This window comes from Tupaia chinensis, unplaced genomic scaffold (genome assembly GCF_000334495.1).
Source record: "Tupaia chinensis unplaced genomic scaffold, TupChi_1.0 Scaffold000291_1, whole genome shotgun sequence".
Taxonomy (NCBI): domain Eukaryota; kingdom Metazoa; phylum Chordata; class Mammalia; order Scandentia; family Tupaiidae; genus Tupaia; species Tupaia belangeri.
The window spans coordinates 538661-565593 of NW_006159776.1; the positions used below are offsets into that span (position 1 = coordinate 538661).

At 41.4% G+C, this 26933-nt stretch overlaps 1 protein-coding gene across 4 annotated transcripts in view; it reads right to left on the reverse strand.

Annotated features, from left to right (window-relative positions):
• The window catches only part of ABCA1 (ATP binding cassette subfamily A member 1), a 151718-nt gene that overhangs the window by 49274 nt on the left and 75511 nt on the right, over positions 1-26933 (reverse strand). For all 4 annotated transcript variants that reach the window (XM_027772665.1, XM_027772663.1, XM_027772664.1 and 1 more), the window contains 7 exons: positions 15366-15458; positions 10456-10696; positions 6654-6793; positions 6209-6325; positions 2202-2399; positions 986-1191; positions 262-438 (listed from right to left, as the gene is read on the reverse strand). In XM_027772665.1, coding sequence (XP_027628466.1) covers positions 262-438; positions 986-1191; positions 2202-2399; positions 6209-6325; positions 6654-6793; positions 10456-10696; positions 15366-15458 — 1172 coding nt within the window. The remainder of the gene's footprint in view (positions 1-261; positions 439-985; positions 1192-2201; positions 2400-6208; positions 6326-6653; positions 6794-10455; positions 10697-15365; positions 15459-26933) is intronic.

The following is a 26933-nucleotide window of genomic DNA, read 5'->3' on the forward strand; positions in this document are numbered from 1 at the left end:
TTTTTAAAAAATAAAATAATAAATAAAAGGAGTGGTGAAGGTGTATAAAAAGGAAGAATTACTAGTGCGTGCACTTGTGTGTCTATCTATGGTGTGGAAAACTGCTACCACTTACATCTGGCATCTTATTTTCAGATCATTCATTCATGTACACAAACTCACATTCATTCTCTCTCTCTCTCTCTCTCTCTCTTTCTCTCTTTCTCCACCAAGAAAAATGTTAGCTGGTTAAATAAAAACGGTAGTTTCTGGGTAACTCACATGTCATCAACATAACAGGGATAGGGCATCTGTTGCATGTAGACACCAGTTTTCTTCTGGGTGCCTGTCAGGACCCTAATGATTGCCTGCTCCACCACATCTTGCAAGTAGGTAAAGCCACCCCAGATATACCGCATATCCTCAAAAGGGTCGGCCCGAGGGCCAGGGTCCCAGTACCTAAAACCAAACCACAGGTGATCAAACATTCCTTTCAAACCATATAATAAAAATATCTAATCACCCATAATCCCACCACTCTTACCAGCCTCTTTTTTTATTTTTGTATCTTATTTTCTGGTCTCAATGGACATGTACACATATTTTTTAAAAGAAATAAACAAAATGAGCAAAATACTTGTTGGTTTGTTTTCCCTCCTCCCCTGACTACCTAGTATTGCGCATCAAGTGGACATATAGAAATTGCCCGAACCATTCTCTTTTTATGGATTTTTTTCCTCTTTTCATAAAAATAGATAATGTTAGCATACAGAACCTAGTGTAATTTTTTTCTGTTGACTTAATTCCCTGAAATGACATGCTGAATGAAAAGACACTGGTATTTTATGACCCTGAAATAGTAGCCCCCAGTCATGAATCATGCCACCCATTTGAGCTATTTTTGTTGAAATTCCTACTGAATGATGAAAGTACCACTAGTACACTAATGGTTATTCTTGATTTCCCAAAAACTGGGCTGGTATGAAGACTAGGGGATTCCACTTACTCATCCTTGATTTTATTCGTCCTCTCCACATTGTCAATGTCCATTCGGATCTTGTACTTGACATGATGAGGCAACACCACACTGCCTGGAGCAATTCCAGTAAACACGATACCAGCCCAGAACTTCCTCTCATCCAGTAGCTCCATAGACTTGTTGATGAGCCAGACTTCTGTTGCTATTGGCTCCAGCTTGTTCAAGTTGACACACTGAGAGAGAACAGCACTTAGGAGAACTCTTGTGGCCAGAAAAGCAAGCAGGGGCCAAGAAAGATCCTACTCCAAGAGGCAAGTACTGACTGCATGAATTTTTTATCTTCATTCTCTACTTTCTACAGTAGTGCTCTGATCTTCACACAAAAATGGGTCATCTTGCTTTTTAATTGAAATGTAAGAGAAATGCTGGAAGTATTAGAGACCCATTACTTGTATTGATTTTTGTGGAGGGCAGAGGTTGAAACAACCAGATCTTATTTTTCCTCTCCGTTTTCTCTGCAATTTTGAATCATAGCTACAAACCAATCAAGCACACAGACCAGAATGCCCTTTTATTGGGACCAGCATGTAGTCGATCAAGGTTTGAGTCCTAGACCTGGCAGCTTAAAATTCATGCCAGGTGTGTGTGCGTCTGTGCCCAAAATCCTGAGAGGAGAATGGAGAAGAAAGGATTGTGGAGTAGTGGCCATCCCCCGCCCCTCCCTCCAGGAGGGATGATTTCTCACTTTCTGTCTCTTTGTCTCTGTCTCTCTGATGAGCACATGCACCCTATAGCAAAAATCTCTCTAAAAAATTAAATAAATTTTTTTTAATTCTTTGAAACCCCTTTTATCTATCCCTACAAAGTGACATAGTATTTAGGACTAAATTTTAAACACTGAATCTGTCCTGAATTATATTTTAGATAAGTTTTATAAATAATGTCTTTTTTAAGGGGATGCTTTGTTGCCGTTAGGCACTGTAATGTCAAAACATTACATACTTAGAAGACAATGGACAGAAACACTCCTGAGTCAATACAGAACAAAGCTAGAAATTAGTTTTGTTTATTAGCTCTTCACCCATTCAACTAACATTTATTGAGTGTCCTTTACACACCAACCTGTTAGGCTTGAGAGCTACTACTGTGAATGAAACCTCGTGATTTCTAAACTTTCCTCCTGCCCAAACACAATACCTCAAAGGAAAGAAGCTCTAAGTCTTTTCTATTAAAAGATCCTTACCTCCATGAAGCGAGATATGGTCCGGACAGCCTGGCTAGTCTCATTGAAAGCTTCCCTCCAGGTATACACAGAGCCATTAACAGACTGGACATCTTCTGGATGCTTGGCCAGAAAAGCCATGATGTCTTGGACTGTCCAATCTAAACCATTCAACTGTTGTTCCCAAAAGTGGTCATTGCCTCTGCTATCCAACAGCGTCTGCCATTCCAACAAGAACGTACAAGTAATAAACACTATGTCTTGATGAGCACCATTGTCTCTTTACTTTTACCTTCACAGATAGTTTTAAGGTAGGTAACAGAGTACCTATCTTACAAGTGAGAAGACTGAGTTTAAAAAAACAGAACATGACTTCAACCAAAGCTGGCTCCTAATGGTAATAGGTATAAGGGTGTGGAGCTGAGACTCAGAGTTAGACCAGTCTAAATTCAGAGTCCCCATGCTTTCCACCAAACCAAACAGCTCAGCTTAACGGAGCACCAACAACAACTATTCTGTCTAGCTTCTCTGTTTAAGAATATATATGTTTTACTTTACAAAATCCCTTGGGAGCCTGTCTTAAACATTCCCTGTTTTAGGGATGGGAAACTGAGGTTCAGAGAGGTTAAGTCTTCAGTATTATAGTTACACAGCCAATAAGTAGCAAAACCAAGATATGAAGCATAGGCCCTCTAATTCCAGTGCACGTCCCCTCACTGCACTATATCACCTTCCTCTTTCGAGACTCGGTCTGATGACATAAAAGTCTATCTCAAGACAGAATAAAGACAACCCTACTTTTAGTTTAGAAAAATGATGCTGCTGTTAAACCAAGTAAAATACGATCTTTCCATTTATGAATCAATGATGCAAAGGAGGCCTAGTTTTCATTTCTTGTTCCCTCACCAGTTGCCTCCTCCAATGGGCCAGCAAGAAAGAGAAAGATGCATCTATCTGGTGCTTACCCTGCATATCCAGAGAGGCTGGAACAGGGGCCTGCACAGATGTACTTCCAGGAAACAGGGCAGCACAAACTCAGCAAAAAAAGGGGAAGCGAAGTATCTGTGACTCCCATCACAGCTTCAAGAGGGAAGATGATGCCCTGACTCTACAAACTGGAATCTCCAAGGTCCTGAAAACTGTTGCTTTTTCAAATCAGTCTTATTTTCACTAGCATTATAAGCTTTTTCCCCTTTGTGACTTTGTATTTATTATCTTTATGGGAGCATAATGATTTTATAGAGTATGTATACTATCATCTCATTATTCCTGTACTGCCAAGCATTTAGTCGATCTCCAACTTCTCACAATAACAATTATTATAGCAATAACACGTTCTCTCCTACGATGACTTCTTTAAAATTATTCCTGTAAGATAGATCCCTGGGGGTTTGTGGAATGAAGGTAGATAGGATAGCATATTTTTTATGGTTCCTGAAACTTTCATTCCAAATTACTTTCCAATAGGGAATAACAATTTATATTGTCATCAGTAAGATATGTGTGTATTTTTGTTAACATAATAGATATAAAAGTATACCTCAAAAAAGTTCAGAGGCAGGGTTAACAATATTTTATTTAAATTCTTGAATTGAACGAATAAGAGCAGAGTGAAGATATGTAGCAGTTGGGGCAAGGCCTAAGCAATATAGCCAAGGACAGCAAGACCAGATAGGTATGCCAAGTGAGGTCACTAACCATGTGGCCACTTCAAGGTTCTTAAGGACCAGGAGACCAAAGACCACCCTTGGGAGTGGTAGGCAGGGAGAAGGCAGAGCCTAGATATGAGGGGCCAAGAGCAGCTCAGAAAACAGGAAATTAGTGTCAGAGGATTCTGTGACTCAACAGAGAAGTGCCTCTGGATGCGTGGAATGATGCAATGGTCTACACAGAGCCAGAGAAGAAAGATAAGAGCTACTCCTGCAGAAGCAGAAGCAGAACCAGAAGCAGAAGCCTCAGGCTTTGCCTCTTAGACCAGATGCCAGTTTGCAAAGGGTGCTGAGGACTGAGAAGTCATGCTTGCAGAGTTTAACAGACACTTCTGTGAGAGAGAAGAAAGCAACTGCAGAAGGTTTCCTGACTTCGACCCACAGGCTGCTGAGTCCCTAGTCTGTCTCCAGCGTGATTACTCTTCCTACATGCAGATCCCTACTGCCACCGTCTACTGACACCCCTACCATCCACCCAGCTAGAAATCAAGAATCACTCAGGGTGCCTCACTCTCTTTCACCACTCCATATCCAGTCACCAGGCCTCACCTCCTATATCATTCCAGGCCACTCACTTGGAAAGCCTCCACCCCCATTCCTGCCTTCCCCCAACCATATTTTGTCTCCAATCCATCATATTGGAATAATGCAGCTACATTTCCCCTTACCTAAAAAGCCTTTCACAATCCCCCAGAGTTTAAATTAAAGGTTCTTGGCTTAACACACAAATCCCGCCAAGGCATGCCTTGCCTTTCTCTCCAGTCACTACTCCTCCACTTCCTCTCTCACACCCTGGCTTCTCCAGCTAGATTTCTAATGAACTCACTGCCATGTTTACAAGGACCTTGTCCCATAAGAACTGGAGTTTGTGGGACCAGCAGATGGCATAATGGTTATGTCGCTGGACAACCACAGTTTGAGTCCCGGACTTGGCAGCTTAAAACTCACACCAGGATATGTATGTGTGCCCAAGATCCCAAGAGGAGAATGCAAGAAAAGGGACTGTGGCATGGCTATCCCCCCAGGGGATGATTTCTTGCTTATGACTGTCTCTCTGGCAAGTGCATGTGCCCTATAGCAAAAATCTCTCTCTAAAAAAATAAAAAGAATTGGAGCAACCAAAGCAAGTTATCCATTTAAAGGTAGGGAAGCCTCCATTTGCCTATACATCAAACCCAAAAGGGTGCCCTCGGATCCTCTGAGACCCAAACAGAGAGGAAAAGCCCAACTAGTCCAAACATATATTTCAAGAAGCCGAGGAAGAAAAGGCCTGAGATCACACTATGGTCTACAGTGCTGCCTATAGGGAGACAATATGCATCCCTTATATGGATCGTATTGGAACCCAATAGAGATTTACACTTGAAAGGCATAAATCCATACTAATTACTGTTCATGCTTTCTTACCAAATGCCTTGCTTTTAAAGGCCCCAGTGGAGGAATCCTGTAAATATGTAGCAGAGCTAGTGCAACAAAGGAGACGGCTCCTTCCTCCACTGGAGCCTGCTTTCTCTATAACCTGCCTCCCAGGGGTTAGGGAGCAGTCCTACACTCTGGAAGAGTTTCTCCCAAGTAGGTAGAGGCTCTAAAACCCAGATGTCCTTGGATCAATGAAGTTCAAGACAAGAAACCTAGCCAAACCCTCCCCTGCTTCTTAATGACAGCAGAGACAAAGGAAGAAGCCTCCCTCACCATGGAAATAGGAAATAGTCTAATGACAGTCTGACTCAGTCCAAGGCGGGGAAGATGTGACTAAATGGCACTCAGGCCAAGCAAAGGAAGCATTCTGTTCTTGCCCAGACTGCTCTGTTTTTGAATCCAGTTGTCTGCAGAGCACTTATTCCTTTCAAGTGGCTCAGAAGCACTGAATTTCATTTCCTTCTACACAGTAATGGCATCCCCTGCACTCATGCATGTCTTGGGAACAAACATCTCAAATGTCAGACCATACTTCTGCTTCCACACCTTCTCCAAGGCCTAGAAAAGTTAAATAAGATGCTGAGGCTGGCTCAGAGGCTGGAGTCAGAAATGAAAATAGAGCCTGGTGATCACTAAACTCTACCTCCAAACACCAGCTCTCACTGAGTTTTGCAGAAAACTATATGGGACTACACGAGGCACTGGTTCTGATGGGCAGGGCCATCTCTGCGCCATGGACTCTACTTCTGGAGAAGTGGTACCCCAGTGGCTTGAGCAGTACTCACTACATCTCTACTGATTACATTTAAAATTTCTTATCTCAGTCTCTTCTGGGAATGTCATCAGACACTCGCTTTCTCCAGCATTAAGCAGTTACATAGTAATCAGAGGGACACACACCCGGACAAGATCCATTTCTTGGCTGTTCTCCATGAAGGTCCAGATCTTGGGGCTGACTTCTTCCCACATGCCTTCCAGATCATGGAATACAGCCAGTTCCTGGAAGGTCTTGTTCACCTGAAGTCAGTTGGGGAGACAGGGGCCACAGACAAAGGAGGAAAGGCAGAGACAATGAGTAATTCAGTTGTTTCCTGAAAAAAAGACCCCATCACAGCAGCCCTTTGACAGTTCTCCCTATTCCCTAAGAGATACCAGCCTGTAGCTATGATTCAAATGCCCAGGGCTGAAGAGCTGACCTCCACAGTAAGACTTGATATTCTCATTCTTTGGACCATCCCAGAAGAACCAGAAGTATAAACAGCACACCCCATCCAAGGCTGCCCTCACTTTTATGCCCCTAATCCTAGAAAAATTCTAGGGAGGGAGCCAGGCATGGGCAGCTTACCTCAGCCATAACCTGCCTTGTGACTGGAGTGTCAGGTGTATACAGGATCTTTCCAACAAGCAGGGGCTTGAGAGCTTTCCAAATAATGCGGGAAAGAGGACTGGATTCCAAATTCTTCATCATATCATTGCAATAAGGGGCTGTAAAGAAGATGGGAGACAAATATTTATTCATACCCACGATCATATACTTGTAGGAACTTAGAAGGGCTTTGGAATTAAGCAGGATATCCTGAGTTCAAATCCCAGCCTGTATCATGTAAGAGTCATGGGATGAATGGCTTTACTATCTGAGCCATAGTTCATGCCTCTGCAAAAATAAAATTGATAACAGGTACTTGACAGAGATACAGAGAGAATTAACAGACACATTATCTGGTAAGCCTCTAGAATCATGTATGATATATAATCAGAGTTTATTGTAATGCTGATGATAGATAACTCACAACTAAGATCATCTACAAATACATTTTTACTATGCACAAGACCTCATAATTTCAGACTCACACTCTCAAGTCAACCCTCACCATTCTGCTCCCAACTGAAAACAAGCAGGACTCTTGAGAGGCGACCAGAGAGCAAAAAATCAGATTTTACTTTTTAAGCAAAATCCAAAATGCGTCCTTTAATTAAAAGATCTCACTACAAATCTATTTAATAAAAAGCCAAAACTGAAGAATGCAAAGTGGCGACAGAAACAATTTTTCTAGAATTATTTTATTTATTATTATTATTATTATTATTATTATCATCATTATTTTAAATTTGCTATAGGGCAGGTATGCTCACCAGATAGAGACAGGGAGAGAAAGAAGGAAAGTGAGAAAGCAAGCCACCAGGTGCAGGACTCGACCCGCAGTCAGTCATGCGGGAGTCCAGAGCCTTAACCACCATGCCACCTACTGGCTTCATGAGACAAGTGAGTTTGATTATCCAGAAGGACCCTTGATTTTTAAAAATTTTTATTCTAGGTGTGTCTTTTTTTTTTCCTAAGGTAGTAAATATCTGCTTAACACTTTTCCAAAAGTTCACAGAAAATATTATTATGACAAAACGAAAAATGTATTTCAAATATTTTTGTACCAAAATAAACTCAGGCTTTCATTCCATTTCATATGAACATTTTAAAGTCCCCTCGTATGCTACAAAGATAATAGAATTTTTTTTTAAAAAGAGGATTTGCTCACAATTATATTGCACACACACAAAAAAAGGCTGTCTTGAGTTGACTGGCAAGCTGGGGAAGAAGAGATGCATATCATAAAGTTGCCTGACATGCCATTCTCTTCAGGCTTTTAAAGCAACTTGCAAATGTCTGGAGTGCTTTGCTCCAAAGAAGAATAAAAGGCTCTCCTGTTACAATAATGTACAAAAAGCTGCCTTAGTCAACATCTGAAAGACACACCTGCGGCTGGAAATAGAGAAAGGCTCACTTGCATCATGTTTTCAAGGAAAAGGATGCCATTGTCTAAAACTGTAACACGGGCTTCCTGCTGCCACGGGCACAGGAGAAACATTGCCACCAAACTCCCAGGTGTGGGGAGCAGAAATGGTGTTACAAGGTTCTTTAACACTGCCTTGCAGCTGAGAACGAGACACAAACAATGTCTAGTTCAAATGTCCTAATGTGATAGTACACACATCACCATTACTACATATTTTCAAGGCAGTATGCTTTACTGGAAGAAGGACAGAGCCAGGAGAATTTGAGCTTGAATCTTGGCTCTTGTGGATTCACTATGATGCAGCTTTGACCAAGTCACTTAATCTCTCAAAGCCTATGAAAGGTAGGGTAACAGATCCTTCCTTGCAGGGTTATCATGAGGCTAAAATGAGATAACTTAAATAGAATGCACAGTACACACAGGAAATTTCACCTACATGTTAGCTTTTGTTGTTATTGTTATTATTGTTATGGATTTTTAAATTTTTATTATAAAGCTTATCTCAAGGATAATTATTAATAGTAATAATAATGATAAAAACAAAAGACTAGCATCTCATTCTTTCAAAAAAAGTTTCCAGCTTTATTGAGATATAATTGACAAATAAAACTGTACATATTGAGGGACCAGCAAATGGCATAGTGGTTACATTACTGGACACCTACATAGTCAAATGTGGTTCGAGTCCCAGACCCAGCAACTTAAAATGCAAGCAGGGTGTGTGTGTGTGTGTGTATGTGCCCAAGATCCTGAGAAAAGAATGGAGGCGAAGGGATTGCAGCATGACCATCCACCCCCCAGGGGTGATTTCTTGCTTTCTATCTGTCTCTGCATTCCCAGCAAGTGCATACGCTCTTTAGCAAAAATCTCTCTTAAAAAAAAATTATTCATGGTATGTGATGTAATGTTTTGACAGATGTATACATTCTGAAAAGTATATAGCAAAGTATTAACTATAATCAACATGCTGTAGATTAGATCTCCAGAATTTATTTATCTTCTAAAGTTCGTGTCTTTTAACCAATATATTCCTTTCCGCCTACTTCTCAACCCCTGGTAATCTCCATTCTACTCTCTGCTTTTGTGAATTTTTTTTATTTATTTATTTTTTAGATTCCATATTTAAGTGAGATCATGCAGGATTTGTCTTTCTGCCAGCCTTTCATCCTTGATTACCTTGACAGCGACCTTCTAACATTCCCTATAAAACTGGGGAGACTGGCTTTTGATCAATTATTTACTACCATGCACCTAAGATGTGCCAGGCTCCATCCAAAGAACTGGGGACAGTTAGCTGATTAAGAAAAGACTCTCTCAGAACCAGCAGGTGGCATGGTGGTTAAGGCACTAGACTCCAACATAGCTAACCATGGTCTGCATCCCAGACCTGGCAGCTTGCTTCCTCTCTCTCTCTCTCTCTCTCTCTCTCTCTCCGGTGAGCACATATGCCCCATAACAAATTTTAAATAATAATAAATTATTTTTTAAAAAATGAGAAGACTCTCTTGGCCCAACTACAGTGGCACGCTTTGCTAAGACTTGGTGCTCCATAGGCTGTAATCTCATGGGAAGCATAGGTTCAAATCCTGGTCCAACCTAAAAGTGGGTACAGTGGCATGTGCCTATAATCCCAGCAATTTAGGGAGGTTTTGGCAGGATTATGATCTCAAGGCTTGCCTAGGCAACATAACAATTTTAATTTCTTATTTTAGGTGTGTGGTTTTTGGGTTGTTTTTTTTTTTTTCTAATAAAGAGAGAGAGAAGATGAGACTCTCTCCTCTAGGGGCTCAGCCTGGTGGGCAAATGGCAAGTAGAAGTCTACTGCTGCTACAGAGGGAGGCTAAGACCCAGAACTACAGCAGGGATGGCTCTCTCTCTCTCTCTCTCTCTCTCCGGTGAGCACATATGCCCCATAACAAATTTTAAATAATAATAAATTATTTTTTAAAAAATGAGAAGACTCTCTTGGCCCAACTACAGTGGCACGCTTTGCTAAGACTTGGTGCTCCATAGGCTGTAATCTCATGGGAAGCATAGGTTCAAATCCTGGTCCAACCTAAAAGTGGGTACAGTGGCATGTGCCTATAATCCCAGCAATTTAGGGAGGTTTTGGCAGGATTATGATCTCAAGGCTTGCCTAGGCAACATAACAATTTTAATTTCTTATTTTAGGTGTGTGGTTTTTGGGTTGTTTTTTTTTTTTTCTAATAAAGAGAGAGAGAAGATGAGACTCTCTCCTCTAGGGGCTCAGCCTGGTGGGCAAATGGCAAGTAGAAGTCTACTGCTGCTACAGAGGGAGGCTAAGACCCAGAACTACAGCAGGGATGGGGACAGGGCTTAGTCTGCACAGGCACTCACTTGTAGAGTTGTCATAGAAAGTGTCAGCATCTTCATCGGTGCCGTTGCCTCCAAACAGGGCTTTGTAGTTGTTGTCCTCATACCAGTTGAGGGACTTGATCTTCAGCCCACCCCCCTCGGGATGGCCACAGACGATGCGGGACACAGCCTGGTATATCTGGGTGGAAGAACTGGAGCTGTTCACGTTGGTCAGAAACATCACCTCCTGCCGCATGTCACTCCAGCTCCTCATGGTGAACACCTGGGAGTGGGGATGGGGAGGAAGAGAAGCAGAAGTGGGGGGGCAGGACAAGGGTTGGAGACAGAGAAGAAAAACATTATTGTTAATATTCCTTGACTTCTTGAAACCTATGTCCCAGAACACATTTTGTCTGGCATCATTTTGAAGCCTATGATAGGTTCTCCAGAACCCTCACTATCCTATTTGTGGTTTGGAGACTAAGAAAATCAGCTCCTCTGCGAGGTTGTTTAAAATGCAAATTCTGAGACCCTTCTGCTGATGTGTGGAATTCAAACCTGTATTTTCACAAAATACCCAGGTGATTCCTAGGTCCATTAAAGTCTGAGAAGCACAGCCTAGAAATCAGTGGAGGCCCTGGAGATCGGCTTCATTTCCCTGGGATTATCTTCCAGCTTATAGGAGCGAATGCTTTCTCTGAACAGCTAGCTTTGACTGTGAGTCTACAGGGAACTGTTCCCATCCCTGATCCCTGACCCCATTCTAAAACACTCCTAACTTCTGTGTAGAAACTGGTAAGTCCTCTTCCCCTTGGAAGAATTATGCAGTGTAGTAAAGCCCTATCCTGGGCTTGGCTGTGTCATGCAATGGAAAAGGTGTAAGGTGGGAGACCTGAGCATGAATCCTGGCTCTGTACCCCATTAGCTTACAGCCCTAAAATAGTTATGGCATATCTTTGAGGCCCAACATCTTATCAAGACAACTAAGCTAAAACAGACAGTGATGACAAGTGAATCACACAATACACAGAAGAATGCCCTGCATGGAACAGCTCTGAGCAGGGTAAGTCAGAAGCCCCAGGCAGCCAGGGACTCTGTCTGTGACTTACAGTCAACAAGACTCAATGACACAGACAGTGCTTTGTCTCAAATACAAATGTACTCCAGCACCTTGTGGATTTCTTGGCCAAGTTGCTCTTATTAAATATTTATAGGGCACTTTGCGTTTCCACACATTTCATAATAAATCATTAATTAGTTTCTATATTCCTTGAACGTCACTGCATGTTTTCAGCACCTGGGAAGACTGAGTCATGGAGAGCAGAGGCGAGAGGCAGCAAGAACCCACACATATCCTGGAAAACTCCAGGTGTCCAGCTTTCTATCTCACAGAGCCAAGCCTGCTGGTACATAAGAGTAATACAGTCCTGGACACCGTGGGTCCTGACCTTTGCCTCTGTCTCCAGACAAGAACGAGGCTCTCATATGTCACAAAGATTGTTTTCCCTCTAGAGCGGGAGCATCTAGCATACTCTACAAGAACCCAATGTGGAAAACAGTTTGTCCTCACTTCACCTTCTCATGACCTGTCGAGGGATATGGACACAGAGGGGGAAGGGAACCTTTACTTTTGTTAGACAATAGAACAGCCCAGATTTTACAGTGATAACGAGTAAAAGTCACTTATCTCTCTTTCCACAAGCTGCTTGACCACCACCATCCAACCAAAAGAACAACTTCTTCCCACATAAAATCAACACAGCTTTGGATAGAGGTACCAGAAATTCCTGAGTTATTTCAACATTTGGCTCTTCCTAGCACCTTCCTTAAGTCAACTTCTGGTTCTTCTACACCTCAGTTTTCTCCCCTATTCATGGGGAAAGGTGGCCATTCATGCTCCAGGCCAAGAATGGTGATGGTGCTTGATAATAATCTGAGTTAGTGAATGGGTAACTGACTGCTTTCTCTCTATACTGCAATGGGTCCTCATCTTCCCTTGCCTGTACCCTAGTCTTCTCAACCCAACAGCCAGAGTGTAGACAGGCTATAAACTCTAGGTCATATAATGTTTCCATCTGCTCCAAACTATCCACTGAGTTCTCATTTCAGCATAAATCCAGAGTTGTACCAAGCCTGTATGCCACTCACCTCTTCCTGCTCTAACACTTTATCCTGCTACTCTCTGGCCACCATGGCCTCCCTCCTTGTCTTTAAACACACTCCTAAGTGTGCTCAAGCACAGCAACTTAATATCTTCTGTTCTTCCTACTTAGAGTTTCCTTCCCTCTCCATAGATACATGGTCACCTCCTTTGGTTTCAACCATCTTATCAGAGAAACTCTCCCTAATACCCCCCTTAAAATAGCACCTTATCACTCCCTATCTCCCACACCCCACTATATTTTTCTTCACCGTATGTGCTGTCATGTTGAACTGTGTATTTCTTCTACCTCATCCCCAGTCATGTGAGCCCCATGGGGACAGGGAAGTTAGTGTGCATTGCTGAGTCTTCAACATCTAGTAACACTGGTCATCCAGTTGGTGCCGGGTAGGTATCAGAGATGCTGCCTCCCTGTCCTGCCTTCCCAAGGCATGCCTTTCTCATCATCCAGATGTGAAATTCATATCAGCTTTGCCTTATCCGGCTTCAAAAGACCCCTTTTCCACCCAATTGTCAGGACCTGCTAGGTGAATCATTTCCATCTTTGAATGATATCCTTTCTATTCCAGTTACCATTAGAGTTCATCACAAACCCTTGTTAGAAAGAAAAAGCAAGAATAGGAGCTGTGAAGCCTAGAGAGCCTGGGTTCAAATGCCAATGAACTTACTAGGTGACTCTGGGCAAGTTGCTTAACTTTCCTAACCCTCCGTGCCATCTGTAAAATGGGTGCACATGACACACTTAAGGTTTGCCATGTGCTGCAAAGGGTAAAACGGCTGAACCAAAGCAGCTTCCAGAAAATGTTGGTTCCCTTTCTCTTTCCAAGAGTTACACTTTGATCAAAACAATCAACTTTCTTTCTAAACATTGACCAAACAAGTGTATTTATTTATTTTCTCCCATTTGTCTCAAAGAAATAGCTAAACGACTTAAACAATGAGTGACTTGTAATTAAAGTGACTTGATGGTACGCTACTGAGAGAAACAGGTGGTCCTTGTTCATCCTGGACCAGGAGCATGGAGGGCATGAGACACAGCTGCCCAGAAGGATGCTTATGGCTTAGCTGGCACGTTTCTCCCACATCGGCCATGGGAACAGAAAATGTTTCCAATTACTTTTTTAATCCAAGACAAAGGTGGGCCAGTGACTTAAGAGAAAACAGCAGTAACCAAACCCTAAATTTAGAGGCAGCCTCCCATGTTACAGTCTCTGCTTTACTTTCTCTACAGTCAGAGATGAACAAGGCAGAAGAGGACTGGGAGGGAACCCGCCAAAGTAATGCAGGGCATGTCAACGTCAGCCAACAGGGCCTTAGAGCAATAGCCACAAATGTGCAGAGAAGTTTCTCTTTCTCTTTCTACCTTCGGGATGAACCCGGGTGGCCCAGCTTCTCCATCTAGGACAATATCAAGAGCCTTCATAAAGGTAGTAACAAATGACAGGCTTGAAAACAGTCTCCTCTCCTGGGAGGTGAACAGAGAATGAAGTCTCTTCACTCAGCGACAATGAATTACATTAGACACAGAATTCGAAGAAGAGAAAGCGGGTGCAATGATGCACACCTGTAATCCAGCTACTTGGGAGGCTGAGGCAAGGAGACAGAGAGCTTGCAACCAGCATGGGCAACACAATAAAGCACTGTCTTTTCAAAAAACTGAGAGATAGGTCAATCGATCGATAGATGATAGATAGATATAAAGAAATACACTAAAGTATCAATAGTGTTTAATCTCAGTGTTTTCAGTATTTTCCAAATGTTCTGCATTTTACACATGTAATATAATTTTGTCAGATTACATAAAGTACATTTGCATATTTGAAAGAAATGACATGTACTAGCACCAAAACTGGGTGCATTACATACAAGCACCCAAAAAATGAAATAGAGAAGTGGCTAAAATGAAACCTGAACCAAAATTGAGAAAATTTTCCCCCCAAGTTATTTTTAAAGTCCTATACATTAAAGTCTGCATTGTTCGTGGCTCAAGTCCATGTGCATGAAGTCTCCGGCCAGTTCTTCTTTTTCAAGCCTAGTTTGAAACAAGGCAGGAAGTTGGAAAGGTGGAACACACACTGGCTGGGAGTCGGAGGAAGGCTAACTTTGCGAACACTACAGCCTCTCTGATCCTAGAACAAATATCGCTCTGATACATTCAAAAGCAAGTAGACCTAGAAGGCAAACACATTCTCAAAACTGAAGCTCTGAAGCCAGATGTTTACAAGGAAAAGAACCAAATTAGGGGTACCATGCTATTCCCTTTAGTAAGCAATCACGTGTTCAGTAAAACAGTTGTCTTGCTAGTGAAGAGACAATATGGAGAAGTTACCAGTCAAACAAAAGCAGGACATGAAGGATGAATGAGAAAATTCTCTTTACAAATATGTGATGACTTAGGGACAGAGAGAAGTAACAGGAGAAAGTTCTAGACTAGATAATGGCATTTAACAGCTAGTTGAGTCTTGGCTGTTCTTTGTTTTTTGGGTCTTTTTTTTTAAGAGAGATTTTTGCTATAGGATGTACGCACTTGCCAGAGAGAGAGAGAAACAGAAAGCGAGAAATCACCCCTGGGGGGATGGACACACTACAAACCCTTCTCTTCCATTCTCCTCTTGGGATCTTGGGCACAAACACGCACCATCCAGCATGAGGTTTTTTAGATCACTTATACATCTAAAACGAATACTACATCTTACATGACATTCAAATAAAAAAGATACACTTAGTCAACTGAGAATTGAAAAAAGTGAGCATGTGGTTGACATTCTAGTGTTAGAAAGATACAACTTACCTCTTGGGCCAGAGTCCCAAGACTCTGCAGCAAAGTTTTTGTGGCTTCAGCCAGTTCCTTGCTCATGACAGGAGATGTAGAGTTGAGTCCTACCTGGAATGAGAAAAAATACTTTGTTTCTGAGCTCAAATGTAAACCTGAAATCTCTATTAGAAGTTAATTAAAACTATTTATGATCTGTTTAAATGGTATAAGAATCTGTATAAAAGAATACTTCAGGGACCAGCAGTTAGCGTAATGGCTATGTCACTGGACTCGCACGTAGTTGACCGCGGTTTGTGTCCTGGACCTGGTGGCTTAAAACTCACGCCAGGCACATGTGCGTGCATGCCCAAGATCCCAAGAGGAGAATGGAGGAGAAGGGATTGTGGTGTAGCCATCCCCTCTGGGGGGTAATTTCTCGCTTTCTATCTCTGTCTCTCTCTCTCTCTCTCTCTATCTGTCTGGCGAGTGCACATGCTCTATAGCAAAAACCTCTAAAAAAAAGGATATTTCATTAGTTCATAAAAAATGGAATTATGATGCAAAAAATTCTTAAATCTATGCATTGTTTTTCCATAATGTTCATTTTCCATGAACACTTGAAGATTCTTTATATAGTTAAAACCAGTTAATAAGCAATAAGTAAGAATATCTCACGTGGACTATGTGTGTATATGTGTGACCAATATAACTGACCACAATTCCCAAATCTATGATTCTGTCAGACAGACAACATGAGAACAGCCTCAAGAAACAAGTTTGTGATGGTTAATAAGAAAGGAAGAAATTATACAGTTTAAAGCTGTCATCAGCAGGGAAGAGGGAATTCTTTCCCTCTGTTCAAGTCAGCATTTTTTTTTTTTTTTGGAGAGGTTTTCACTATAGGTTGCGTACACTCGCCAGAAAGACAGAGACAGAGAGAGACAGAAGGCGAGAAATCACCCACCAGGGGGATGGCCACGCCACGATCCCCTCTCCTCCACTCTCCTCTCGGGATCCTGGGCACACATGCACAGGAACCTGGCGTGAGTTCAAGCCACCGGGCCCAGGACTCGAACCATGGTCGACTACATGGGAGTCCAGTGACATATCCACTACGCCAACAGCTGATCCCAAGTCAGCACTATTTCTAACAAACACTGAAAATTTAATACAGAATAATTATTTCGTGTCTAGCTTTACTCCGATCTTTCTATTTTCTAGTTCCTATATTTAGTTGTTGTAATATACCACTTCACTGCACAGTAAATATAAGAATAATTAATTAGGAAAAAAAGATAAACTAAGGCAAGAAGGCTAAGTTAAAGAAGGAAAAAAAAAATGATCCACAGGTTTTAAGGCTAGAATGTCTATAGTAGAGGGGCCTCAAATCTGGTGCGGAGTTTTCAGGTCTCTGGAGAGAAAAAGATATAAAGGGTCTGTTTGACTGTTCTTATTTGTCAAATAAGGAAAAAACCAAGAGTCCTCCCTTGGTGTTTCTATAGGCTTTGCAATAGTCAAGATCAAACCAGATACCTCTGGAGTCTAGAGAAGGCTGGGCTATTTTGACACTCCTATGATAGCAGAGATTGCGGTAAAATTACAATGCAGATCACCCAGAAAATGACGGGAAGGGGATGGGCTTCACTATCTCTGAGAAACAACAGCCTAGGATGTTTTTAAAAGAATTCCCAATGCAGAAGAGATTAATTTAATATCATCATGATCATAACATTTAAAATGCCTAATTTGAATGTACATTTCTGAGAAAAGTCTGTCTAAAGTTTCTATGAAAAACAAACAAACAAACAAACAAAAAAAAACTTGCCCTGCCTGACTCCTGAGCTCTTCTAGAACAGAACAGCTTATTCCTCAGAGACCCAGCCTTCCTGCACTCACTGTCCTCTGAGGGACCTACAGTCTCTCTTAAATGTTATGCTCAGGTAGGTCTCTGCGATACAGCTTGCAGACTGTGTTAACGATTCTTCCCTCCACAGAAAGTAATTCATGAGTTGGGACCAGGAGTTGGTGTAGTGGGTGTGTTGCTGAACTCCCACGTAGTTGACCATGGTTCAAGTCCTGGACCTGGTGGCTTAAACTCACACCGATCACATGTGCATATGTGCCCAAGATCCCAAGAGGAGAATGGAGGAGAAGGGATTGCAGTGTGACCATCTCCCCAGGGGTGATTTCTCACTTTCTGTCTCTCTGTCTTTCTGGTGAGCATACACGTCCTATAGCAAAAACCTCTCCAAAAAAAAAGAAAGAAAGAAAGAAAGTAATTTATGAGCAAAAACAAGTGGAGCATTGTCATCCTTTCTTCCTGTTCACTACATAACTAAAAGTTACAATAGGTAAGTCTGCAGAGAATTTGCAGTAAGGAAAACTTTAACAAACCGGGAAATCTTAATTGAGAGCTATAGAAGGTAAAGTGTTTTTATGTTTATCATGAGACCCTCAAGATGATAGATGTTCAGAATTGTATTATTATTTATTTTTTAAAAAAAAGGACAAAACATGGGACAGCAGGTGGCATACTGGTTACAGCTCTGGACTCCCACAAGACTGACTAAAATGCAAATCCCAGACCCAGGGGCTTGAAAATCATGCAGATGCATGTGCATACATGTCAAAAATCCCAGGAGGAGAATGGAGAAGGGATTGCAGTGTGGCCATCACAGGGGGTGATTTCTTACTTTCCTTCTCACTGTCTCTGTTTCTCTCCAGAAAGTGCACATGCTCTATGGCAAAACTTTAAAAAAAGGATAAAACAAAAGAAAAAATTGACATTTAACGTAAATTTTTCAAACTTAAAAATGTAGTAGTTAATTCACTTCTTTTATAAACTCTGAAAAGAAATAAGATTTTGATTCTTGTTACTCACCCTGCCCTGCCTCCCCAACACCCCTCTCCACTCCTATTCTCTGGTTTGGGGACCTGGATTGGCGACAGAATCCTAGACAAATGACTCCCATTCCCCCATGACTTCCTAAAATGTACAGCAGAGTTAATAATGCACACATACCACAGAGTTTTTCCAAACTTTAAATCAGAGTACATGTATAAAACACCCGCATAGGACCTGGCACTAAGTCTTCATGATCACAGAAAATTTTACCTGTGCCTTTTTCTCATTCCTCAAATGTTTACCACCAAAATTAGAGGGTTCCTGTCTGCAAACAGGGTTTCCCAGTTCTTAAAAAGACCAACATCCTTCCTCTGTTTCCTGGCTAACTCTCACATTTTGTCCTATTGAGATGTCCTCCCTCTTCTGGGAAAAAAGGTAGAATTGTCATCCTAGAAATGTTCTCAATATCTATTTGTGAAACAACAGATAGTGTTAACTGAATGAAACAGATACTTACACACACACAAACTATTACAATTTTAGTATATGTTTAGTGTACTTGCTGCTTTAGCACTTATTTTATATATGTGTATGCATGTATAGGTATATGCATGTGCATGTCTACATATATAAATACATGTATCTCCCTCTCACACACACTTACTTGCCCCAAAGTGGACATCTAAATGGAAAAACTCATTATCCATGACTATGTACACTACACACACACACAATCCTTATCTTAATATATACTCATGTGTACCTTCTACTAATAGCATGTGATGTTGACTTTATTTTTATTGCAGTTTCCTTTCTAATTAAATGTACTTATCCAAAAGAAGTGGATTTGTTAAAAAGAATATTCTAAATAAAAATCATATAAGCTGCTCTTGAATATGACCAAAATCATGGCAGAGGACTGAAAATGATTCAAAAACATGGTGTGGGGACCGAGAGATGGTGCAATGATTACGTCACTGGACTCCCACATAGTCAACAGTGATTGGAGTCCCAGACCCAGTGACTTAAAAACTCACCGCAGGCACATGTGGGTGTGTGCCCAAGATCCCAAGAGGAGAATGGAAGAGAGGGATTGCGGCATGGCCATCTACCCTGGGGGAAGGGGGTGTTTTCTCACTTTCTGTCTCTCTGTTTCTCTCTGTCTCTCTGGTGAAAAAAAAACACACCCCCAAAAAAAAAAAAAAAAAAAAAAAAAAAAAAAACCTTCTAAAAAAGCAAACACACACACACAGTGTGGTCTGTCTTGGGAGCTCCTGCATCAGAATAAATGATTAACTTTTCAAAAAGAATATATCTTCTCCAGCTGAATAAATGTACATCTTTATAGGCAATGATCTTTGGGGTAAGCTTATTATTACTGCTTTACAAGCTCCGCAATTCAGCAAAACTTCATGCACATATCAGAGCCTACTGCATGACTGTTCAACCCACAAATTTCTTGAATAGACTCTAAAGTAAGCATGTCAAATGATGAATGATGGTACATGGGCATTCCTTATGTTATTCCCTACATTTTTCTGTATGTTTTATATCTCACAATTTTATTTTTAATTCAACAAAAGAGAAGAGAGGAGAGGAGATTTAGAAGGAAGAGTAAAGAATAAACATTGGCTTGAGTACATATCAGACCTAAAAGATGTCTAACTGTCTTGAATAAAATTAACCCCAGGAAATAATTCATCTTGAAACTAGACCACAAAATGAAGTCGGAGGACCATGTGTTTACACTTATATAACTGTGGTCTCCTGCTCATACGTACAAGATAAAGGCAGACAAAGCTTGCCAAGTCCTATTTCCAAAGAGCTCCAGTAAACAATTCACAGCTTGAAATTCCTGCTCTTACTTTCCCAAACCAAAAACATTTTCCGGGCTGTATGAACGCATAAATGTCCCTAATATACATAGGAGGCAAATGGTTTTATTATATGAAGTAAGGACAGGGGGGAAAAATCAAGAAAATAAAACCTTTAGTGAGGGACTGTACTTTCTGTGGTAAGCTAAGAGAAATTCATGAATTATTCAATATTTTAGATCATAACTAAAAACCATAATATCATCAGAGGAAGAATACACAAATGCTCATTGTATTCATCAAAAGCTCCCTTCCACTTCTGGAAAATGTGTTAATCACCACATAGCAACATTTCCTAAAAGCATGACAGTGTCGCAGAGTCACAAAGGCCATTGTGTCCCATCCTTCCTGGGTTTAACAGAATGACATTATATTCTTTCTATCCTCATTAGCTTAGTTAAAGAACCTAAAAATTTTAAAAGATGGTAACTAGGAAAACCAATTTGGTTTAATTTTTGAGCTGGTGTTTCATTTCATCTCAGTGTCTAACACAGCCCTTGGCACACAATAACCAGGCACTCAATAAATGTTTGAAGGAAAAAACAAAAGGAAAAGAGAGGCACATTAGTAGGACAGGAGATGGACTGGATAGCATCCTGCTTCAAAGGTTATTCAAATTCACAGAAATGCTGTACCTTTTTCATGCACCTCATCACGTCACACAGCCTGCAGGGCCTCTCAATGGTTTCCCTTGCTCCTAAGGATAAGGCCCAATGTTTTAATATGGCTGACAAAAGTTTGCCTAAACCAACTTGCCCACCACTGTGGCATCATGCCCCAGCATTCCTTCTTTCAACAAACTCCCCATAGCTACATCCACACTACTCTGAACTATCTCAATCATACGTAGTTCTCCTAAATGCTACCTTGTCTTCCTTCTCCCCTCTGGCCCCATGTGCATGCAGTGACCTCTGGTTAGAGCATTCTTCTCCTTGAATGGCTAACATCTATTGAACTAGCTAACATCTATTATTGAAGTCACAACTTAGAGGACGCTTCTTTCCTGATTTTCAGACTGGTTAGAAGTCTCCACTAGGACCCATACAACACCCAGGAGATTATTACTCCACCCGGTATCTGCTCCTTTCCGATCTATCCCACCACTGCCCCACTGGAACAAGAGTGTTAAACTTTGCACATCACTGCTACGCTATCCCAGAACACTGGTTAGGGCTCAATGAATGTTTTTCAAATGGAAGAACTTGAGTGTTTGTTTATAGATTAGTACAATACCAAGTGGAGACTGAAAGAGAATATTACAAATGCATTAGAAATTGCAGCCAAATACAATAGAGGACAGAAGTCCATGAATTGAAAACATTACAAAAATCTCATCCACATCCAAATTTTTCAGGTACCCTATGACTAAAGTAGGATGTGGGTGTATATGTATTTGAATCAAATTTTCAACACAATACACAATTTTCTTTTCCTTCTGCAAATGCAAATCACAGTGTTCTTTGGGACATTTTAATCTTCCCTTAATCAGTTTCACAAATTAGATGAAGATATTACTTTATCCATATTCAGAAAATTCAATGCAGGACTAGGATTAATATGCTTAAGTTCAAACTGAAAATAAGTAAGCTATATACCAGGTGCACAACTGTGACTATCCAGAAGCTATCACTGTCTCTTCCCGATGATATACATGACAATAAAGATCTCCTTGAGGAACATCTTAAAATTTTTTATCCGATGTAGAAAATTATAAAACTCTCATCTGAGGAAAGTACTAATCTATAAAAAACAGTTCAATAATCTAAGCATTAACTTTAAATTTTTATGTGCTTAGTGCATTAAAATACAGTACTTCATTTTTTTCTATTTCTAAACATAATTAAGTACATCAAGAACCACATATTTTAGGATAAAATCAAACCTTGATCTTAGAAACAACAGCATTTTTCAAAGAAGAAACAAACAGCATAACTGAAACAAAAATGTCTATATACATTGAGGCAAGGAGTCATATTAACACACTGCTGAATTCACCAACTTATTCCTCAGTTCTGTGCTCCCCTCACCCCACAAGAATTAGGTGAATATAGATTCTGCAGAGTAAATCTACACAGAGTGTCATTCCTTCAAATACCAAATGATAAGGACTACAATTGCTTGCTAGGAGAAAGCATATTTTTGAACATGTGGGCAATAAAATAAAGCAATACAAAATCTGATACTTTCCACAAATGCCTGAATTTCAGGCAAGAGGAGAGGAAAAACAAGTGTTTTCTCCTGCAAAAACCCACACTTGTGGTTTAAGGACTGCATATAACAAGCTTAAGTATTTAGCCCTAAAAAGCCATGAGGTGAAAGGCAACACCCAGTGCCCTCTGTATTTTGAATTCTTGTCTAAGACTCAACAATAAACTAAACCAGGAACCAGCAGTTAGCGTAATGGCTATGTCGCTGGACTCCCACGTAGTTGACCGCGGTTCGTGTCCCGGACCTGGTGGCTTAAAACTCACCCCGGGCGCATGTGCGTGCGTGCCCAAGATCCCGAGAGGAGAATGGAGGAGAAGGGATTGCGGCGTGACCATCCCCCCTGGGGTGGGGGGTGATTTCTCGCTTTCTGTCTCTATGTCTCTCTCTGTCTCTCTGCCGAGCGCACTCACCCTATGGTGAAAATCTCTCCAAAAAAAACAACAATAAACTAAACAAAGACCCTTCAAGACAAGGATGGTTTTGTTCATTCCTTACCATCTGCTTCTTCTATCTACATACAGCCCAGCTGTGAGGTCACCATTCTCCTGAGGACCTCAGAGCACACTCACTTTACCTTCTTTGTCTCATGAACCAAGTTCCTCCTCAGCCAGAATGTTTTGCATGTATCAGACGACATGTGAACAGAACTCTTTGTCCCACAGAAATAGAACTTTCCCTTTTTAGGCTGAAGGTAGCATCAAAGGTCAAGACAATCAAACCACATGGTTAAGTGTGCAGTATCCATATCAGTATTGGGATAGAGACAAATCTGAATGTCATTCCAGTCCCAAGGATCAGACACCGTTTTTACACCTCTGAGTCTACAGTGAGCCAGGAGTAGAGCCCAAACCTAAACCTAGCTAACTTCAACTTTACATTCTTTTTTGGTTTTGGTTAGTTTTTTCCCATAGGGTACATGCATTCACTGGAGACAGTGAGAGGGAAAGTGAGAAATCACCTCCCAGGGGGATGGCCACACTGCAATCCCTTCTTCATTCTCCTCCTGGGATTTTGGGCACAACACACACACATGCCTGGCATGATTTTCAAGCCACCCAGACCAGGACTCAAATGGTGATTGACCACAGTGGAGTCCAGCACCTTAACCACCATATCACCATACCACCTGCTGGCCCCCCAATCCCATATTCTTTCCACTACAGTGCACAGTGTAACATGTTGGTAAAGACTGCTGTCAGGGTGCTGCTTAGGTCATCAATGAAGACTGGGATGGGAGAATAACCCTCACTCTATAGACCCAGAACCTGCAAAGAATTTTTCAAATTTCCAGTCTCAGCTTAGAATTTGGTTCTCAGTACCCACAAGAATAAAAGCTCCATATGCATCTTATATGCATTGTTTATGGTTAAACTTTGAGTGGATAGAACAGTGCCTGATACAAAGGCATACATTAAGATTCATTGGTTTTGCTGGGTGAATGTCTCATGCCTTGTTCAGAGAGGCCCTGCTTTCCAAAGTTTACTTTCTCTGTGCATTAAAAACACTAATGGGGGACCAGCAGATGGCGTAATAGTTACATGCTGAATTTCCACGTATTTGACCGCAGTATAAGTTCCAGACCCGGCGGCTTGAAACTCACACCAGGCATGTGTGCGTGCATGCCCAAAATCCTGAGAGGAGACTGGAGGAGAAGGAATTGTGGTGTGACCATGCCCCCTAAGGGTTGATTTCTTGCTTTCTGTCTCTGTCTCTGTCTCTCTGGCGAACACAAGTACCCTATTGCAAAAAAAGAAACACACACACACATAAAAAAAGAATACTAATGGGTAGGGCCAGCAGTAGCATGGAGGTTAAGGTGGCTGGATCCCACATGGCCAACTATGTGCTTCGAGTCCTGGATCCTGAGGTTCGACAACCACTCCCTATGCCTGCACATGTATGTCCCAAACCCTGGAGAATAAAGAAGAGCTTGCAGTATGTCCATCATCCCCCAGGGAGTAATTTCTCACTTTCCCTCTCTCTCTCTTTCTGTCTCTCTCTGGAGAGCACATGCACCCTATGGCAAAAGCTAAAATAAAATTAAATTTAAAAATTAAAGAAAAGAAAAAAAAAGAAAAAGAAAAATGTTAATGGACTGTTTATTATGCTTTATGGTCACTCTTAGAATATGGGCAAGAAAAAGCAGGAAACTGAAGAAGGATCAATAAAAGCCAACAGCACTAGGAAACATTTCCAAAATACAATGAGATATACTCTCCAATCAAAAGACAGTTGTGGCAGGCTGAATGGGCCTCTTAAGATGTCTCTACCCTAATCCCTTAAATCAGTGACTATGTTATATTATATGGCAAAATGTAATTTGTAGATGTAATTAAAGTTATGGACCTTAAAATAAGGAGATTGTCCCGGATTATCTGGATATCCCAATCTAATCACAGGGCCTTTTAGGAGCAAAGAATCTTCTCTGACTAGAAGCAGAGAAATATGGCAGGAGGAGAAGCTGACAATTTAAAGTAGAAGGAATGATCCACTTGCTGGAGAGAGGCATAAGAAAAGCATGAAAGGAATACTGACGACCTCTAGGAGCAAAGACCAGTCCCTGCCAACAGCCAGCAAGAAAACAGAGACTTCAGTTCTACTATTACCAGGAACTGAACTCAGTCAACACCAAACACGCTCAAAAGCAGATTCATCTTCAGAGTTCTAAAAATGAACACAATCCTAAAAACACCTTGACTTCAGCCTTGTGAGACTCAAAGGTGTGGACCCAAGTCAGTCCCACTGTACCCTGACTTCTGGCCTTCAGAATTACGAAATAATAAATGCATGAGTTTTTGTTTTTGTTTTTTAAGAGAGATTTTTTGCTATAGGGCACGTGCACTCTCTGGAGAGACAGAGAAAGAAAGAGGGACAGAAAGTGAGAACTCATCCCTCAGGAGGTATGGCCATGCCGCAATCCCCTCTCCTCCATTCTCCTCTCGGGATTTTGGACATGGACACACACATGCTCGACGTGAGTTTTAAGCCACTGGGTCCAGAATTTGAACCATGATTGACTACATGGGAATCCATTGGCATAACTAATAGGCCATCAACTGATGGTCCTGGTTCTGTATATACGCTTTGATGTATGTGGCAATTCATTGCAGCAGCAATAAAAAACTAATACAACCAGCAGGGACCTTGACATCGGAAGCAAATAAATTTTCACAAAAAATTGCCAGTATTATGGCTCCCTCCTGTAGTCTGAAACAGACTGATGACAATTTGGAGAGGCCCCCATGTGAACTCCCACCCTCTCTCTAAGAAAGGTATGTATTGCTTCAGGAAGGACCTAAGGGAAAGGTCTGGGTAGGTGAGGGGAAGTTCACCTGGCCAGCCCACCAGGACAGTCAAATCTACCCTGCTGAGCACTAAGACAGCAGAAGTCACTGCCAGATGGCCCTGAGCTTCTCCTAAAGGTTATCATCTCAACAGTACAAATACCATCGACACTCAGTAACATGTCTGCCTTTATAATTAAGTGTATTTATGCTGAAGATAATATTTCATGTATCAACTCACCCCTGTGCTCATCAGAAAGCCACCTTTCTGAAGATCTCTGCTATGATGTACCTGACACATAAGCAGCCCTCAATAAATACTGCTCAATGAATTAATAAGCTTTTAAGTAAAAAACAGAGTATGCCTGATGGAAGCTGTTCTAATCTCAGAAAACTTTTGAGATGCCATAGTATTCTGACATCTAATATTAGTTTTCATGCAAGGAATAGTCTGAGGAAATAATATAAGAAAGAATATATAGGTGAGAGGTTTTGGCAATATGGGGAGGAAACATGATTTTTTAAAAAGTTTTATTTATTTATTTCTTCCAAAAGTGAGAGAGACAGAGAGAGTGGCACCCCCAACAAGGTCTTGATGTCATGATCCAGCCCCAGCCTCAGCCAGCTCCAGGTCCCAGGCGCACACATGCCTGGTGAGCTCAGGAAGGTCTCTACATGCAAACCCAGAACCTTCCCATGAAAGTCAGCCTCAGAGCTTTGTGTTCCACTGCTGCATCACAGTCTGGTCTTCAGAGTATAATTTCGTATTGAAAAATTACGCTTTCTTGGTATGACACTGATTTACAAAAGAAAACTTCTATCTTGCTCGTAATTGTATTGCTGCTGTCAATTAATTACCACCTTCTATTTTACTGAGCACCTAGTACATGCCAGGCCTCATGCCAGGCTCTTTGTATGTATGACCTATAATCACAAAATAAAGGGTAGAATATGTTATCTGTGGAAGAGGCTTATACTACCTAAATAATTTACCCAAGGTTAATGCTGCCAAAAAGCTGAGGCAGTATTTGAACCCAGGTCCAGCCCTCGCTCCATCCACCCTGCCACACTCTCCCTACTGTGTCATAATACTGTTATCCAAAGGTCATCTGGACACTGAATTAGGCCCAGGAGAGAGAGTAAGAATATGCTTGGCTGCAAATGGAGAAACATCCTCTTCTCCACAACAAAAGAGTAATGTTTTGAGGGAACCAGCAGTTAGCGTAATGGCTATGTCGCTGGATTCCCACGTAGTCGACTGTGGTTCGTGTCCCGGACCCGGTGGCTTAAAACTCACGCCAGGCGCGTGTGCGTGCGTGCCCAAGATCCCGAGAGGAGAATGGAGGAGAAGGGATTGCGGCGTGACCATCCCCCCTGGGGGGTGATTTCTCGC